At 37.4% G+C, this 16,342-nt stretch overlaps 4 protein-coding genes across 5 annotated transcripts in view; all 4 read right to left on the bottom strand.

Moving 5' to 3' along the window:
• Positions 1-16,342, bottom strand: part of LOC135947973 (cysteine-rich motor neuron 1 protein-like) — a 220,935-nt gene that overhangs the window by 63,522 nt on the left and 141,071 nt on the right. Inside the window, exon 1 of one of the 2 annotated variants that reach the window (XM_065497006.1) lies at positions 1,725-2,032. The exons of the other annotated variant lie outside the window; for it this stretch is intronic. Coding sequence (XP_065353078.1) covers positions 1,725-1,824 — 100 coding nt within the window. The 5' untranslated portion in view covers positions 1,825-2,032. Of the gene's footprint in view, positions 1-1,724; positions 2,033-16,342 lie in introns of those variants that run through there. 2 annotated transcript variants of the gene reach the window in all.
• Positions 5,621-7,685, bottom strand: LOC135933931 (nose resistant to fluoxetine protein 6-like). Its single transcript, XM_065475352.1, has 9 exons — positions 7,595-7,685; positions 7,340-7,545; positions 7,111-7,271; positions 6,869-7,031; positions 6,563-6,756; positions 6,183-6,499; positions 5,988-6,130; positions 5,819-5,936; positions 5,621-5,764 (listed from the first exon to the last, which is right to left on the bottom strand). The coding sequence occupies exons 1-9, from the start codon at positions 7,629-7,631 to the stop codon at positions 5,727-5,729; spliced, it is 1,377 nt and encodes a 458-aa protein (XP_065331424.1). The 5' UTR covers positions 7,632-7,685; the 3' UTR covers positions 5,621-5,726.
• Positions 9,211-12,930, bottom strand: LOC135933932 (nose resistant to fluoxetine protein 6-like). Its single transcript, XM_065475353.1, has 14 exons — positions 12,792-12,930; positions 12,615-12,738; positions 12,004-12,558; positions 11,713-11,945; positions 11,429-11,655; positions 11,307-11,377; positions 11,053-11,264; positions 10,830-10,990; positions 10,611-10,773; positions 10,299-10,492; positions 9,806-10,122; positions 9,610-9,752; positions 9,432-9,555; positions 9,211-9,361 (listed from the first exon to the last, which is right to left on the bottom strand). Exons 3-14 carry the CDS (start codon positions 12,131-12,133, stop codon positions 9,315-9,317), a joined length of 2,022 nt encoding a protein of 673 aa, XP_065331425.1. The 5' UTR covers positions 12,134-12,558; positions 12,615-12,738; positions 12,792-12,930; the 3' UTR covers positions 9,211-9,314.
• LOC135934657 (uncharacterized) lies at positions 12,512-15,731 on the bottom strand. Its single transcript, XM_065476567.1, is given in 8 exon segments — positions 12,512-12,558; positions 12,615-12,738; positions 12,792-12,934; positions 12,982-13,298; positions 13,506-13,699; positions 14,280-14,601; positions 14,658-14,890; positions 14,950-15,731. Coding segments are annotated over 8 exon segments (1,629 nt in total). The 5' UTR covers positions 15,199-15,731.

Genomic DNA, 16,342 nt, shown 5'->3' with positions numbered 1-16,342 from the left:
GCCTAGAAGCGTGAATTGTGTTAATTAGTGCAAATTTTGCGCAGCTCGTTTCACAACAGGACACGCAGCACAGTCCAACGAAGCAATAACCAACTTTCCATACACGGCTCTCTTCACTAAGATGAAATTCCAATTCAAACTTAGGGAGGTCAAGAGAAATATTTCGTACCAAAAGCTAGGGAAACACAAAGAAGGAGAGGATAATTTTTCTTTATTGTAAAGAAGTTATGTTCATTTTCTTTATATTTTTTCTCAAACAAGAAATGTTTAACAGAGAGTTCATTAGTTAAAATCAAAAGAATTATTAAATTTTTGGTTAGATTCTTATTCATGCTATTTAAAAATCAGTTTTGAAATTGTCTGCCTTATAAAGCAATGGAAATGATTTATATTATTCTTAAATCCAAATATTATTAGTGAGATATAAAATATAAGCTTAAAATTCATATTATTTCAAAAAATTCAATAATTAAAGCATCTCTGCGTGTGGTGCACCAAAAAATGAATAAGGTTTGAATAAAAAATAAGATTAATATTCCTAGTTGATCTAATCTTAAGAATTATCAGTTGAACTCTTTTTACTCCAGCAAAAACATCAACATTTGGACAAAAGGCGTGCTCAGTCAGCTGCGCACGTATCTCTAGCCGCAGAGATAAAAGGCTCGATTCGCAGCAGGCAGTTTCCACCTTGTTTTTTTCCACGTGTATATATATTTTCCTAAACGTACTGAGCCAACGCGACGATCAATTATAAAATATTCAGCGGTGGCCGGTCGGTCGAAGCAAAAGGCTGCTGGCTCATTTCGCATGCCGGCTGCTCATTAATAAAACACAAACTCCCCGGAGAGGGTCTCTCTCTTTCTCTCTCGCCAATAAAATAATTATAAATAATCCAGCAGCGACGGTGGCAGCGGCAGCAGCAGCAGCTCTAATTAAATCTAAATTCATGCGTGTCTCGAGGTTGTAGGACAATTTTTTTCCGAGAACGTATTCCGAAGGTCTCCCAACATGAAAGGTCAGCAGAGAGCAGCAGGCAGTGTTGAGCGCGCGGCACACTGACTGACTGCTCTCTCACTATTTATCTTGTGTCTCTATGTACACAACGGCGAAAACGCGGCCGCGCCCTCACGATCGGAAATGAGTGAGAGAGAAGAGAGCACCAGGCCTCTTTACAATAACTCTTCTGCCACCTGGCAAATCGGGCCACCTTTCAATTATTTCAGAAATTATTTCGACTTGTTTTGAACTGAGCAAAATTAATATCAGAAGCCCTTTTTAAGCTGTGAAAAGGCCTATTAGCTCTTGAAGACAATGTCTAACAACGCATTTCCTCAAAAATTTTTTTGGAAAAAAAAATACAAGCGTTGGGCAGTGAGTGCAGATGCAGATCTCATTATAATAATTTGAATGGTTAAATTTTAATTTCAAAGGTAAGAAAAAATTGTAAAAATGCTTTCTTTCTTGCACAAAAGAGCTTTTTCAAAAATCGAAAAAGGGTTATATTGCCAAAAAAATCATGCAACTGCCATTCATTTTTAAACCAAAAGAAGTCAATAAGAGGCGTTTTAAACACTGTAAATTTTATAGTGACCTGACTGTTGATTATTTTTACCTGAATTTTTTGCACTTATCACAAAGGGAGAATTGTTCGAAGTGATTTTTTTTTAAATCAAATTTAAAATCCAGTTACATTACGGAAGGGTGAAATCAGGGTGTTCCCCTACCTTTGTTAAAGTCCGAGTTGTGGGGGTGGTCGTGGAGGGAGTTGTCGCCGGCGGCGGCCGCGACGAGCAGCACGCCCCCGAGTAGCCACAGCACACTCATGCCGTTAGGGGGTGGCGGGCAGCAGCAGCAACAGGGTCTATCGCATGCCGGGCGAGGGCTCTTCGCAACCCCCTCTTAGCCCGACGTGCTCGAATACTTTTCTCTTTCACACGCTCGCGAACACGTCCAAACGAACGGCGGCTCGGCACCGACTCTCGACGCTGAGGCAGCCGGTGAGTGCGACCAACTGAGAACGCCAGCAGCCAACCAGCCAGCCAGCAGCGTCCGCCGCGGTGCCCAAACCAGAGGAGGAGGTGGAGGAGGAGGTGGCGGAGGAGGAGAGCAGCGCCCGCCGCCGCCACAGCCACAGCCGAACCGAACCTGCGTCACTATCGCACCTTTGGCGGCTGCCGCCGCAGCGCCCTCCCGCTCCGCGCCGCCAAAATTTAATTCCCTGCGCCTCCAGCCACAGGTGGCCCAACGATCCGACCTTTCGTTGAAAATGTTCGTCGTTTCACCAATATTATTTCCTTTTTTAATAATTTTGCAGGATTATTGGCGTCGGAAAAAAAAGTTTTTTTTAGTAAAAATAATATTGTGATGGTTTCACACATATTTTATATCCAATAACATACCATTTTAGTGGTTTAAATTATTTTATTGCATTTCAATTTAGAGATTGAAGGTCACTTTCAGGCGGATTCCAATTTAGTTAAAAACCCCTCTCTGTATTTTGCTTTGAAAAATTTTATGTCTTTAAAATGTATAATTTTCTGCAATAATTATTTTTGAGGAACCAAAGAACCCGAAGGAAAATGTATTTGAATTCAAACTTTTTTTTAACTATTTTTTTACTGGATTCTCTTCACGAGCAAATATTCTGTTTGAAATCTTATACAAACTTTCATCTTCACGTGCCAGTTCAACTTTAATCGGGGGAAATTTTATTATAAGAGCAAAATATTGTTTTTAATTTTCCATTGAAATTTTAAATAAAACTGAAGATTAATATTGAACATAGATGCTTGGAATTTTCTTCGTCTTTCTAAATTGAAAGATGTTAATTATAATTTGAAAGATAAATTTAAATATGTAGTAAAAGAAAATATATAAAATAATAAAGTTTTACATTGAATTAAATAATTTTCTGTTGGTTTTTAAACTTTAATAAAAATTTTAATCTTTATTTGTTAATTTAGTTTCTACATTAAAATAAATATATCTTTTTTATTTAAGTACGCAATTTTTTTAAATTTATTCTTCTTAAATTTAGTTAGTTAACAGAAATAAATAAATAAATTTGCTGTTCTTTATGAAAACAAGGTAAGAAATTAATTAATTTATTTCATTTGCTATAACACTGTCAGTGTTCGTTTAAAAAAATGTGCATACATATTATATGGGAAAGTGCAAAGGATAGGAAAAAGGATCGAGTTTTGGGGACGCTTATGGATAAAGTAAAATTTGTAGGGGGAAACTAGAGCACCGGTGCCTCACAACACAGCATTACGTTGATAAAAAACCATGGTAATAATAAATATCTTCGTTGATATTTTGTCAAATCTAAGATATTTTTTCAAATGCGTAGATAGTACCATTCACGCTGCCTAAAAATTTCATCCTTGAGAACGGATATTAAGTAAAAAAACAATATGTACAATTTCAATTTAGTTTAGTTCATGAGAAATAAATTGCCCTTTGACTACAAACTTAATACAGTAAAGTGGATAACGTCAAATAGTCCAGTTGGCGGATGATGGATGTGGCGAAATTCGCAGAAAAGTGCGGCAAGGCCGTTTTCATATAAGGGATTAAGTAAATTTTACGCCAGGAGCACCACGGCTTGCAACTTATTTTAATTGGAAATTTATTCAAACGAGCGATAAAAAGGATATCCTCTAGGCGATATCGCTAAGCAGCGCAGTTTCGTGTGCATTAATTCACTTCTCTCTGGCTCTTTTTACTCGGCGCCGCGCGCGCGCTGCCACCGAGGCTGCTGCTGGAAAGCTCAAAGCCGCAGAATCTAATTACACGCGTGCATTTGCATACTCGTTAAATAGCAAAACCTGCAATTAATGAAATTCGAAACTAGAACGTCCAGGAAAAGCCACTGGCCATTTGCAATTCATTCCTGCGTCGCACGCTCTCGTTTCGACCCGTCTCCCCATTGATAGTTTTTTTTATCGTCTGTAACTTTCAGTTAAGCAGAGAATTACCTTAAAAAATAAAATGAAACAAATTCCAAGTGGGATAAACAGATACAAGCTCATGTGCGGCAGACGGTGAGTATCCTTAACAAAGTGTTCAAAATCAGAAAACAATTTTGAATTCTGTGTTATTACATAGTTATAAAAGGAGTGTTTCCACTGATCTGATATTATATGCCTGCAATTTTACAAGGAACGACAATTTGGGCACATACTTAGCACCCTGATGGCTTTCAAAGGGTCGAATTGCACACACTCACATTTTCTCGTCAAACATGGATAGTTTGAAACCTCTATAAAACCTGGACAATAAACCAAAAAAAGTCCAAATGGGGTTCAACAATAGGTTTAAAAATTTCAGACTATATCAATAATCTTGTTGTCTCACCAACTATATTAATAAATCATATTTTTTAATAGACTGAACGTTTTTTTTAATTTTCCGTTTGGATAACCCAAATTTTAAGGTGCATTTCAAAACCTATAATGTATATCTCAAATTAAATTAGCATTTTGCCTCAACCTAAATTCTGTAAGCAGATACAGCACTACTCCCGCCATCCACTCGAAGGATTAAAGCCATATTTTTGTATTATAATTTCATTTCTTTACGGTGTTGATCAATATAGCGTGAATTAAGATTTTAAGCAAAAATTGCATGTTCTTTCCATGGTTTACGACAGAAATCTCACTTGGACGCAAAAGTAAATGAGGTGAAACAAATCTGAACGGCGCAGAGCTCTTTTTTCATTCGCCCTAATCGTGTTAAATGTGCATTTTGACAGGCTGTCAACACTGCAGCGTCGCGCATGGAAGCAAACGAAATTAATCGAGGGTTCTAGGCGCGAGTGAGAGAGGAAAAGAAATTAATGGGAGCGCTGTTTACAATTCAAACAAGTGTCGGCGGCACTGCACTCGTTTCCTAATTAATTGAGCGGTTTCCCCCTCGTCGTCGGCGGGGCCAATCAGCCCCCGAAGACAAACGACTTGTGCCTCGCGGGAGAAGGAGCCGCCTTCATTTATTTCGGTGGAGTGTGTGTGCGAGCGAGAGATGCATTTCACGCACATTACTCATCGGCGCGCTTTAAAACCTTGATGCTGCTGCTGCTGGTGTGTGTGTGTGTGTGTGTATGATGAGCCCATCGCCGCTTCAAAAATAAACCACGCGGCGGCGGCGGCGGACCATCTCATCTCTCTCCATAGCGAGCGCCGCGCGCGTGATTAATTACGACAAAAAATCATTAAACGCTGGAGCACGGAAGCTGCAGATAGATAACAAAATGGATCAGCTGCTGAATCACTGCCGCGCGCTCTCCCCTTTCTGAGAAAGTGCATCATCGTCGCTCACATTATTTACGGCTCCACTTAATTAACGGCTGACTAAATGTGGGCGACTAATATTCTCTTGCTTCACTCGGCGCGATAGGAGTCCAGAGCATTGCTTTACAAACTCTAATAAAATCACTTTCTAGGCTTTGTGTATCCACCTTTTCTCTGCTAGATGGCAAATCATTTTTAGAAATGATTCAATTAGAATTCAACCCGAAATATTTATTCGTTAAAAAATGTTCTGCCCTTTATTCAAACCCTGAATTTTTACCTTAGATTGACCCTGCAGTTGAATAGGAGGTTTTTTGAAACACGTTGAGTAACCGTATTTAAGCATATTTTATTTTTTAGCTTCCATCCACCAAATATCCTTAAATTTCAATGCTGCCAATGTCGAATTTCAAATTTAGCTGCTTTAGTTTCATCTTAGGCGTCCTTTCCAATAATTTTATTGCTCTGATCAGCTGTACCATTTAACAATTAAAATGTGAGGCTTTCATAGTAATATATAAAAATACCTTCTCTTCTCTTTCCAAATACCAAACGCATCAAATTCATTGCTGGGGATTCAACCGCCAAGTAGAGAAAAATTGCGTACGGCAAGGTGAGGCATAAAATTCCGCTAAAAAGGTACCACTAGAACGATTCTTTAAGTAAATTAAACCCAACAGTTGTATGCAAAATTACGTTTTCGAAATGTGACACGAAGTAAGGAGTTCTGGTAAGGCCCGCATGTGATGTTAGAACCGGCGCGTGCATCAGATATCCAGCAAACGTTAGTTTGCTCAACGGGACGAAATATTTCCACGACAAGATGCTGTTGACAACTCCTATGGCAACTCATAATTTACATCAAAATGCGATATCTCTATTTTACTTTACCACCGTAGCCGTTGACACAGGCCCAAATTATCCAGCACAAACATAAAGACCAAGCAGGCTTGTGCAAGCTGCCGTAAAATGCAGCTTCCAGAGCGTTTTCAACGTAGCTTTCCGAGTATGGAATGAGAATAAGAAATAATACAGAAAGGGCTAGAGCTGTGCAGATGAGCCATCCTATGACAACTCCCCATTTTGGTAAAGCCACGTGGTGTTTCTTGCTCAGGACATAACCAAGGGCCATCCCGATTAGGTACGGTGAGGCCCTCATGGGCGTGTTTATGTATATTATATCCCTGTAACGTAGTGATTTGGCAGCACTGAAATGAAAATTTGATAGTTTTTATTATGACTCGGCATGTTAATTGTGATATTATTCATACTCGACGTTAAACTGTGAGGTCCACGGCAGATCTTCCGTGTAAGTAACAGCGAATACGGCAGCAATCGAGCCCAGAGTGAGAACGAAAATTGCAGCCAGGCCATATTTAGGCCATTTAATCAGAGGGTAAATAATCAACGGCGCCAACAGAGCAAGCTGCATGTCCACACACAGGTACCAAGTATGCCCCATGCACTGGAAAATTGGTTTTATATGAGCTGTGTCTCTTTCATTTCGATATTTGATTGAACTATAGAGCATTTAGTTACAGTCTGCTCAATCAAATCATTTTAAACATGTTGCTTACGAAGTCAAAGAAGTAATTTGAGATGTAGAGAAGATTTGCCCACCAATTTTCTCGGCACAAATCCATTGCAGGACGCAAGAAAATAAACCAAGAAGGGCCTTTTCCTAAGTTAATCTTTACAGTGGAAACAAACCAGACAGCTACTGCTAATGGAATAGTTATCCTGCAAAATGTTAAATGACATAATTATACAGTATGAGAATCATTTGTCCTTGAATATAATCAATATTAAAGATGTTCACCTTAAATATCTGTAGAGATAGTACTTGAGCACATTGAATTTTCTCCCTTTCGCATGATCCATCAATGGAATGTATACAGTCAACAGTCCGCCCAGCAGTAAAAACGTGTCAACTGACACGTAGCCATTAAGTATTGGTGCCATGAACCATTGTTGAGTTAACTAGACGTAAAAATTGGTGTCACATTTTGATTAAACACTTATCATTATCATAGGTATAGTTTAATTACTTCAGACATTGATGTCACCAAATTTTGAGTGGGATAATTTGTCAAAGCGAGGGTATAGGTGTGACAAAAGACGACCCACATCATTGACACAGTTCTCATGCCGTGCAAGCATCCCAAATACCCGGGTGTGTTTCCCTTGGGTAGTCTCATTAAATCGTTCATGAGGGTTTGGTTCAAGGAAAATGCGTTGAGAAACGAATTTCGTCCTATAGAAATTTGCGAATAAATGTGATTTTACAAACAAACCATTTTTACCTAATTTGGGATAAAACGCTTCTAATAAAGTCGACATAACTATCAAAATTACTAGAATCGATGCAAACGCTCTATATAGAAAAAAACAATAAATATAAAACATGCCAATTAAAAACACATTAAAAATACATGAAACTCCAGGAAGCTGCGTCTAAAGTCATGGATCCTTCATAATAGCATGAATCTCTCAGTATGGTCGTATTTGCCTTAGCACCAAAAACGTTTGCATAAAACTGCATATTAAAGTCAGCTACTCGCTTTACACCGTCAGAGCCGCACGATGATGGTGCACAAACGCCCCACCATAGTGGAATTCCCAAGTTAGCAGCCACTTTTGCAGAGTTTAACTATTGTAAAAAAAAATAAAAGTAAATAATATGTTTTTCTGTATTTTCTGCTCACTTACGTTGGCTAGTCCTCGTAGGTTCTGCTGCATTTGAAGAGAATTTGTAAAATCCTTATTTGAGGGTGTTTCTAGCTTGAAATCAAATAAGCAATACTGGCCGGTGAATCTAGGATTGCCATCCCCTCCTTTCGGACCGTTTACACCCAAGCATTGGTCGAAATTTGCGAATTGGTAAAGAAAAGTTAGCTCGAAAGCTCCATCCGTTAGGAACTTAGAAGATGAATCAAACACTTCAACAAAACGCGATTAGATTAATTTTTTGCAGATGAATAAAAATATTTAGCATAATATCTTACTTTCCAGAGACCACAGTTGTAGATTTGCGGGTTCACTGGGATCCAGTCCCTTGAAATATGCGTCCAAGTCAGCATCGCAGTCAGCATTGGCGAAAGAAGCCAACAATAAACAGAACAAAATTCGCATCCAACTCTCCATGGTATAGCAGAGCCTTGATTCGCGACAGCCTCAACTTATATATCAAATGTCCATATTTTGTTATCAACATCAGATTTATAAGGTAATTCAAATTTATCTCGGGTTTTATAGACACATTTTTGTGTTTATCTTAAGTGCAAACCAATGACCAGACAGTCTTAAACTCGTTAATTGTTATCTCATCCACTTTCCTTGAGTTTTCCCCGCATGAAAAGAATAATTTTAAACTGACCAATTTATAGCCATGCCCAGGAAATATGATGAATTTTTCCATAGAGTATAGAGTTAGTTATTGGCTTTGAAATTTGATATTTTAAATCCATAATATCATCACGTAAGAATAAATAAAATATAGCACAGTAGCTAGCTTCAAAAGAAAAAAATCAGAATGGAATTTGCAGTAGTTTAATTTAAATAATGCTTCAGCAAACATGATTTTGTATTTAATCATTTTAGAGTAAGATCATCCCCAGTTATTTTATCTATTTTTTGACATTGACAAAACCAAGATAAGCCTTGTGGGGAAATTGGGCAGAATTCATTGACCAACTTATTTTTTATCTATTTTGTCGAGGGTAAAAACGCTATATAAATCAATTCATAATGTGAGTATCAATAGCCTCAATATTTTTTATGTAATGCTGATACTGATGTGGGGAGCTATCAAGAGAGAGATTGGAATGCCCAATGACACGTGCTGATAAGCAATATGACAAAATAATTTTTTTTGAGACACTGAAAACTTTTTTAACTCTCTTTTTGGCTATGTTTATTTTAAATGAATAACAAATATGGCATTTAAGAGTTCATCCTTTTATTTCTGGTAAAATCCTTGACATCTTCCCACTTTTCCCAGTACTGTATATGCATTGTTTCACTTTAAGCTTCCTTTCCAAGAGATTTATTAATCTGACGGGATACTGGTTCTATTATTTGTAAAGAAAGAAACAAATTAAATTTTACTATGTATTATAAGTTATAAAAAAAATAAAATACCTGTAACATTGTTTCTCTTTTTAAAAGCCAAGCGCATCAGGTTCATCGTAGGTGCTTCCACTGCCAAGTAAAGGACAATAGTATATGGCAGAGTAAGGATTAAAATACCGCTAAAAAGATACAACTGCAAAACAAATTGTTTCAATTCAATTGAACTGGTTAAAATATAAGTAATTACATTTTGGAAATGCGATATGAAGTATGGAGTCCTACGAAGGTTCGAGTGTAAGGTAATAGCGGAAGCGTGCATCAAATATCCGCAGAAAGTCAGTTTACTTAAGGGAATGAAATATTTCCAAGACAGAATTTTGTCAATAAATCCTAAGGAAATGAGTTATTTTATAATCTGCATAGAAATATCAGTGTTCTGTTACCTCCGTAGCCATTTACGCAAGCCCAAATTATCCAGCACAGACTAAGAGCCCATGCTGGCTTGTGTAGGCTAGAAAAGAATGCAGCTTCGAGAGCGTTTTCAACGTAGCCTTCTGAGTACGGAATGAGAATGAGGAAAATCACTGAAAGTGCAAGAGCAGTGCTAGCGAGCCATCCAAGGGCAACTCCCCATTTTGGAATTGAAACGTGGTATTTCTTGCTCAGGACATAACCAAGGGCCATCCCGATTAGGTACGGTGAGGCCCTCATGGGCGTGTTTATGTAAATAATTTCCAAGTAACGTTGTGATTTGGAAGCACTGAAATGCAAATTTGATAGTTTTTATTTACAGTGGAGATATAAGAGTCAGCATGTTAAATCTGCATTTGTGAAATTCATTCAAATGAAATTTGAACTATGCTCTATTTAGAGCTGTCTGATATATCTATTGCATTAAGAAAAAATATGCCACGTTATATGTGATATTATTCATACTCGACGTTAAACTGTGAGGTCCACGGCAGATCTTCCGTGTAAGTAACAGCGAATACGGCAGCAATCGAGCCCAGAGTGAGAACGAAAATTGCAACCAGGCCATATTTAGGCCATTTAATCAGAGGGTAAATAATCAACGGCGCCAACAGAGCAAGCTGCATGTCCACACACAGGTACCAAGTATGCCCCATGCACTGGAAAATTGGTTTTATGAGCTGTCTCTTTCAATTAAATATTTCATTGAACAGAATACTATAGAGCATTTGACAGTCTGTTCAGTCAAATATTTTTTTAATCATTTGTGTTGCTTACAAAGTCAAAGAAATAGTTCGAGATGTAGAGGATATTTGCCCACCAATTTTCTCGGCACACTTGCATGCTGGTACGAAATCCTAAAGTCCAGGTTGGACCTTTTCCGAAATAAATGCTCGTTGTGGACACAAACCAGATGGCCACTGCTAATGGAATGGTTATTCTGCATTTTTATTGGGATTAACAGACACGAATTTTATTCATATTAAATTAATTAACCTCAAATATCTGTAGATATAGTATTTAAGCACGTTGAATTTCCTCCCTTTTGAATCGTCCATCAAAGGAATGTACACAGTCAACAGTCCGCTCAGTAATAAAAACGTATCAACCGACATATAGCCATTCAGTAATGGGGCGATGAACCATTGACTTGGGAACTAGACGATTGTATTTTGGCTTTTCCAAGATCAATTCTTAGTAAAATTATATATTTAATTACTTTAGATAGTGTTGAAGCCAAATTGTGTCCAGCATAGTTAGTAACGATGGAATAGGAGTGACACAAGACAACCCAAACCATAGACATGGTTCTCATTCCGTGCAAACATCTCAAATGTCCGGGAGCATTGACCTCGGGGAGTCTCATTAAATCCTTCATTAGTGTTTGGTTTAGAGAGAAGGCGTTGAAAAATGGTTGCTGTCCTGCAAACCCTCAAAACAATATGAAATATCAGATGTGTAACATATATTTACCCAATTTTGGATAAAAGATTTCCAATACAGTCGACGCCAATATCAGGCAAGCAAGCAATATTGCAAACGCTCTAAAAATATTTTACGTTAAAATAAAAAATATGCCATGAATTTTAAATTACATAAAACACCAGGCCGCAGCATCCAAAACAAACGATCCTTCGTAGTAGCATGAATTTTCATACATAGTCGTATTTGCTTTGAGTCCTAAAACGTTTGCGAAAAGCTGCGTATTGAAGTCTGCCACCCGCTTGACGCCTTCCAAGCCGCAAGAAGACGGAGCGCACACACCCCACATTGATGGCAAAACCAATGGCTCGCTGGCAGTTTTCGCTTCTCCTACGCGTAACTAAAGCAATAATAAAAATGATGATAAATTAGCTCATGATATATAGATGCTATTTACTTTTGTTATTTGTTTCAAATTCTGCTGCATTTCAACAGCATTCGCAAGATCAACATTATTTGAGGGCAGCTGTAGGCCAACGGCAAATAAGCAATACTGGCCAGTGAATTTAGGATTCCCGTTGAGTCCACTTGGGCCATTCACAGCAATGCATTGGTCAAAATTAGCGAATTTGTAAAGCAATGTGAGCTCAGAAATTCCATCCGTCATGAATTTCGCAGATGAATCGAGCACTTGAAATTTCAAAATTAAATTTTCAATAGCGAAATGATTAAAAAAATAATATCTCACTTTCAAGGGACCACAACTGAGGGTTACTAGGATTCAATCCCTGGAAATATTCTTCTAAATCAGCATCGCAGTCCGCCTTGGCAAAAGAAGACAGCATCAAACAAAGCAGAACTGCCGTCCGAAAATCCATGGTGAGGACTTTGAAATCGAATTCAATCCACTGAAGCGAATACTTAAAGAGGACTGATTTTTATCGATTGAAATTTGTTTGATAATATGTACTATCTCAGATGTTTTGCGTCAGTTGAATTATCTGAAGAGCAAATAAGTGCGTATAACGAGATCCATAAATATTTTGTGCGTCAATAATTTTATTAATGGACTTGAAATCTGAAATCAATTTTTAATTAATTGATTTATTTCGGAAAAATCTTGAATATCTACTTTACATGGTTAACTTATAAACTGATATTGAATAATAAAGATTTAATTTTATAGTTTACAATACAAATATGGATTTTAAACAGATGGCAAGTTTATTCCGCAGTGCAGGAATATGTTCGTCTCCTCAGGCTTCTTTTTCAAGTGATTTATTGGCCTTGTCAGCTACAAATGCTACAGATCAGCAGCATAATTATATTGAATTTCTCATTTTATTCAAATTAGCACACCTGTGTCAGCCTTCCGTTTTTTGAAAGCCAGCCGCATCAAATTCATTGATGGTGCCTCCACCGCCAAGTAAAGGAAAATGGCATACGGAAGAGTAAGAATAATAAAACCGAAAAACAGGTACCACTGAAATTAATTTTTTAAGACCCGAAATAATCAATCGAATATTCCCTATTTACATTTTCAATGTGTGACACAAAGTATGGAGTCCTTCGAAGGCCGATATATAAATTCATTGCTGTCATGTGCACCAAATAGGCACTGAAAGTCAGTTTGCTTAGAGGGATGAAAAATTTCCAGGACAAAATTGTGTTAACAAATCCTACACAGCATTGTTAGTGAGATAGATTTCATTTATTTCTATCATACCTCCGTAGCCGTTGACACAAGCCCAAATTATCCAGCATAGACTAATGGACCAAGCAGGCCTGTGAAGGCTGCTGTAGAATGCAGCTTCTACAGCGTTTTCAACATAATCATCTGAATTAGGAATTAGCACGAGAAATATGACTGTAAGGGCAAGAGCCGTGCTTCCAAACCATCCCAAGGCTACTTCCCACTTAGGCAATGACACGTAGTGCTTCTTACTTAGAAAATAGCCAAGGGCCATTCCAATCAGATACGGCGAGGCCCTCATCGGCGTGTTTATATAAATGACGTTCCAGTATCGGTCTGATTTGGCAGCACTGGAATCAATGCGTAAATAAAAATACACTCTTGATTTTATAATAATAAAAAATGATATTTTTACTGATAAGAAAATGTAAAGCTGCGCTATTTATCAATTTCTGGGAGTTCCTTTTATGATGTTTCAATAATAAATATTGAAATAGCGCTGAATAATTACTGTCCTTTGGAGCAATTAACATGTCTTTGAAATTAACCATCCTTACTCAACGTTGAACTGTGATGTCCACGGTAAACCCTCAGTATAAGTGACAGCAAAGACGGCAGCGACCGATCCCAGCGTGAGAAATAAAATCGCTATAAGGCCAAGTTTGGGCCATCGCATCAGCGGGTAAATAACCAAGGGTGCTAAGAGAGCAAGCTGCATGTCCACGCAGAGGTACCAAGTGTGCGACATACACTAGAAATTTATTTAATTCTCTGCTACACATGTCCAAGATCAGTGTTGCAATTTTCTTATAATAAACTTCAAACTACTGTAAATAACAATAATTACTTAAATTTATTCTTACAAATTCAAAGAAGTAGTTCGAAATGTACAGTAGATTAGCCCACCAATAATCCTGACATAACTTTCCGGCAGGGGGGAAGCCGACATGCCAGATTGGTCCATTGCCTGTGTAAATAAATGCCGTGGACATAAACCAAACGACAATAGCAAAAGGGATGGTGATTCTGAAAACACAATAAAAAAAATTTTGATCGGAATTGAATCATTGACAAGGACAACGATTAAAAGAAGAAAATAGTGCTTAAATTGCATCACCTCAAATATCTGTAGAGATAGTATTTAATCACGTTGAATTTTCTACCCTTCGCCAGGTCCATCAAAGGAACATACACAGTTAGCAGTCCGCTCAGCAGAAAAAATGTATCAACAGCCAAGAAACCGTTTAAGATTGGTGCCATAAACCATTGTTTCATAAACTACTATATACATTTTTTGGACAACTGATCAACGTATATAATTTATTAAGTACCTTAGGGGCAAAAGACGCAAAATTTTGCACAGGAAAACTTATGGCAATGCTATAGGTGTGGCCTAAAATAACCCAAAGCATAGATATTGTTCTCATTCCGTGCAAGCATCCCAAATGCCCAGAGACATTTCCTTTAGGAATCCTCATTAAATCCCTTACAAGAGTTTGCTTAAGGGAAAATGCATTGGTAATTGATTGAAGCCCTGAAATATCGTGACCTAATGTGAGGTATTAAATACACAAATATTTACCAAACGTTGGAAACATTAGTTCAATTAAAGTTGACACGCCTATCAAGACAACGAGAAGAGAAACAAATGCGCTGAAAGATAGCCAATAATTATAATTGCTAGCAAATTTTGTCCCCATTTAAATTACATGAAACACCAAGATGCTACGTCCAAATCCGTGGAACCATCATTATTGTGGTAGCAAGAGTTTGGCCAAATGGTTGTATTTGCTTCGGAACCAAAAGTGCTTGCAAAAATCTGCATGTTGAAGTCAGCAACTCGCTTCACTCCATCCGAGCCACACGATGATGGTGCACACACACCCCAAAATGATGGGAGAGTTAGCTCACTGTCTGCAGTGGCCGTTTTCACTTTGCGAAACTAAACAAAGAAATCAGGAGTAACAATCATTTCTGAAATATTGATTAATTTATATGTACATCTGTAAAATACTTCAAATTCTGCTGCAATTGTAAGGCGTTTTTAGAATTAATGTCGTTTAAGGGAATCCTTATGCCAGCATCAAAAAAGCAGTACTGTCCAATGAATCTAGGCTGTCCGTCCGCTGCTTGAGGACCATTCACCGCCAAGCATTGGTCGTAATTCGCGAATTGGTATATAAATGATAGCTCAAAGACACCATCCGCAATGAATTTTGTTGACGAATCAAACACTTGAAATTTGAACATTTTGGCACTGACTGATAATGATAAAATACAGAATCTTACTTTCTAGAGACCACAGTTGAAGGCTCGTCGGATTGCTTAATGCTTGAATATAAGCATCCACGTCTGCATCGCAGTCAGCATTGGCGAAAGAAGCCAACAATAAACAGAGGGCAATCCGCATCCAGGTCTCCATAGTTTTGATTTATGAATTTGAGTATCGTTCCTCAGCAGTAACTTATCCTTTTATAGGGTCCAATTCTGCTATCGCATTCAGATTTGTTAGATAATATATGTGCAATCTCAAGTTTTATTTTGTAACTCATATTTTTATCTGATGTGTAAAAATATGAGTCATGTTTGCCATGTCTGCAGTGCTTGTTAATTAATCAACATTCTCATTTTGTTTTTATGATAAGTCGCTTTTTAATAGCCATTGAAAACTAGCCTTGGAATACAAAAAATCCCCAAGTGCAATTTTTTTCATTGATTCAGACTGGACATTTTTGCTACTATTCTGATTAAAAAAAACATAGGAAATGATTACATATTGAGCAAAAGCTATACTGGTTAGAAATTATTAATTGGTGATTAGGCACAACTGAATCTCTGTAAGTGATTTTTAGTAAAAGAAAACTATAATTTTAAAAATTATTTTTTTGTAAGTTCTCAACGTATTCTAGTGTCCCTTAAAGCACTACATAATTTTTTTAAATAAAGAGGTTTTAACCGACTCTCTCAAATTTATGTGCTCTAAATCATGTTTGAATTTCTCAGATGAATCGAGCCCTTAAAAAATTAAAATTTTAATCGCATATGGTTAATTCAATTCTAGAAACTACAATTGAGGGTTACTTGGGATTTAATCCCTGGAAATATTCTTCTAAATCAGCATCGCAGTCCGCCTTGGCAAAAGAAGCCAGCATCAAACAAAGCAGAACTGCCGTCCGCAAATCCAAGATGCTGACTTTAAAATTGAATCCAATCCACGCTGAAGTGAATATTTAAAGATAACCAATTTTTATCGAATAAATATTTATATTATATTGTATAAGTACTATCTCTAAATTTCGCGTCAATTGCACGATCTGAAGAGCAAATAAGTGCTTAACGAGGCATATCTGTTATGTGCGTCAATTTTATTAATAGCCTTTATATATCTGAAATA

This window comes from Cloeon dipterum, chromosome 1 (assembly GCF_949628265.1).
Source record: "Cloeon dipterum chromosome 1, ieCloDipt1.1, whole genome shotgun sequence".
In the NCBI taxonomy this organism is placed as follows: Eukaryota; Metazoa; Arthropoda; class Insecta; order Ephemeroptera; family Baetidae; genus Cloeon; species Cloeon dipterum.
Note: the sequence above shows the minus strand (reverse complement) of the source record. Positions and strands in the feature narration are given on the sequence as shown.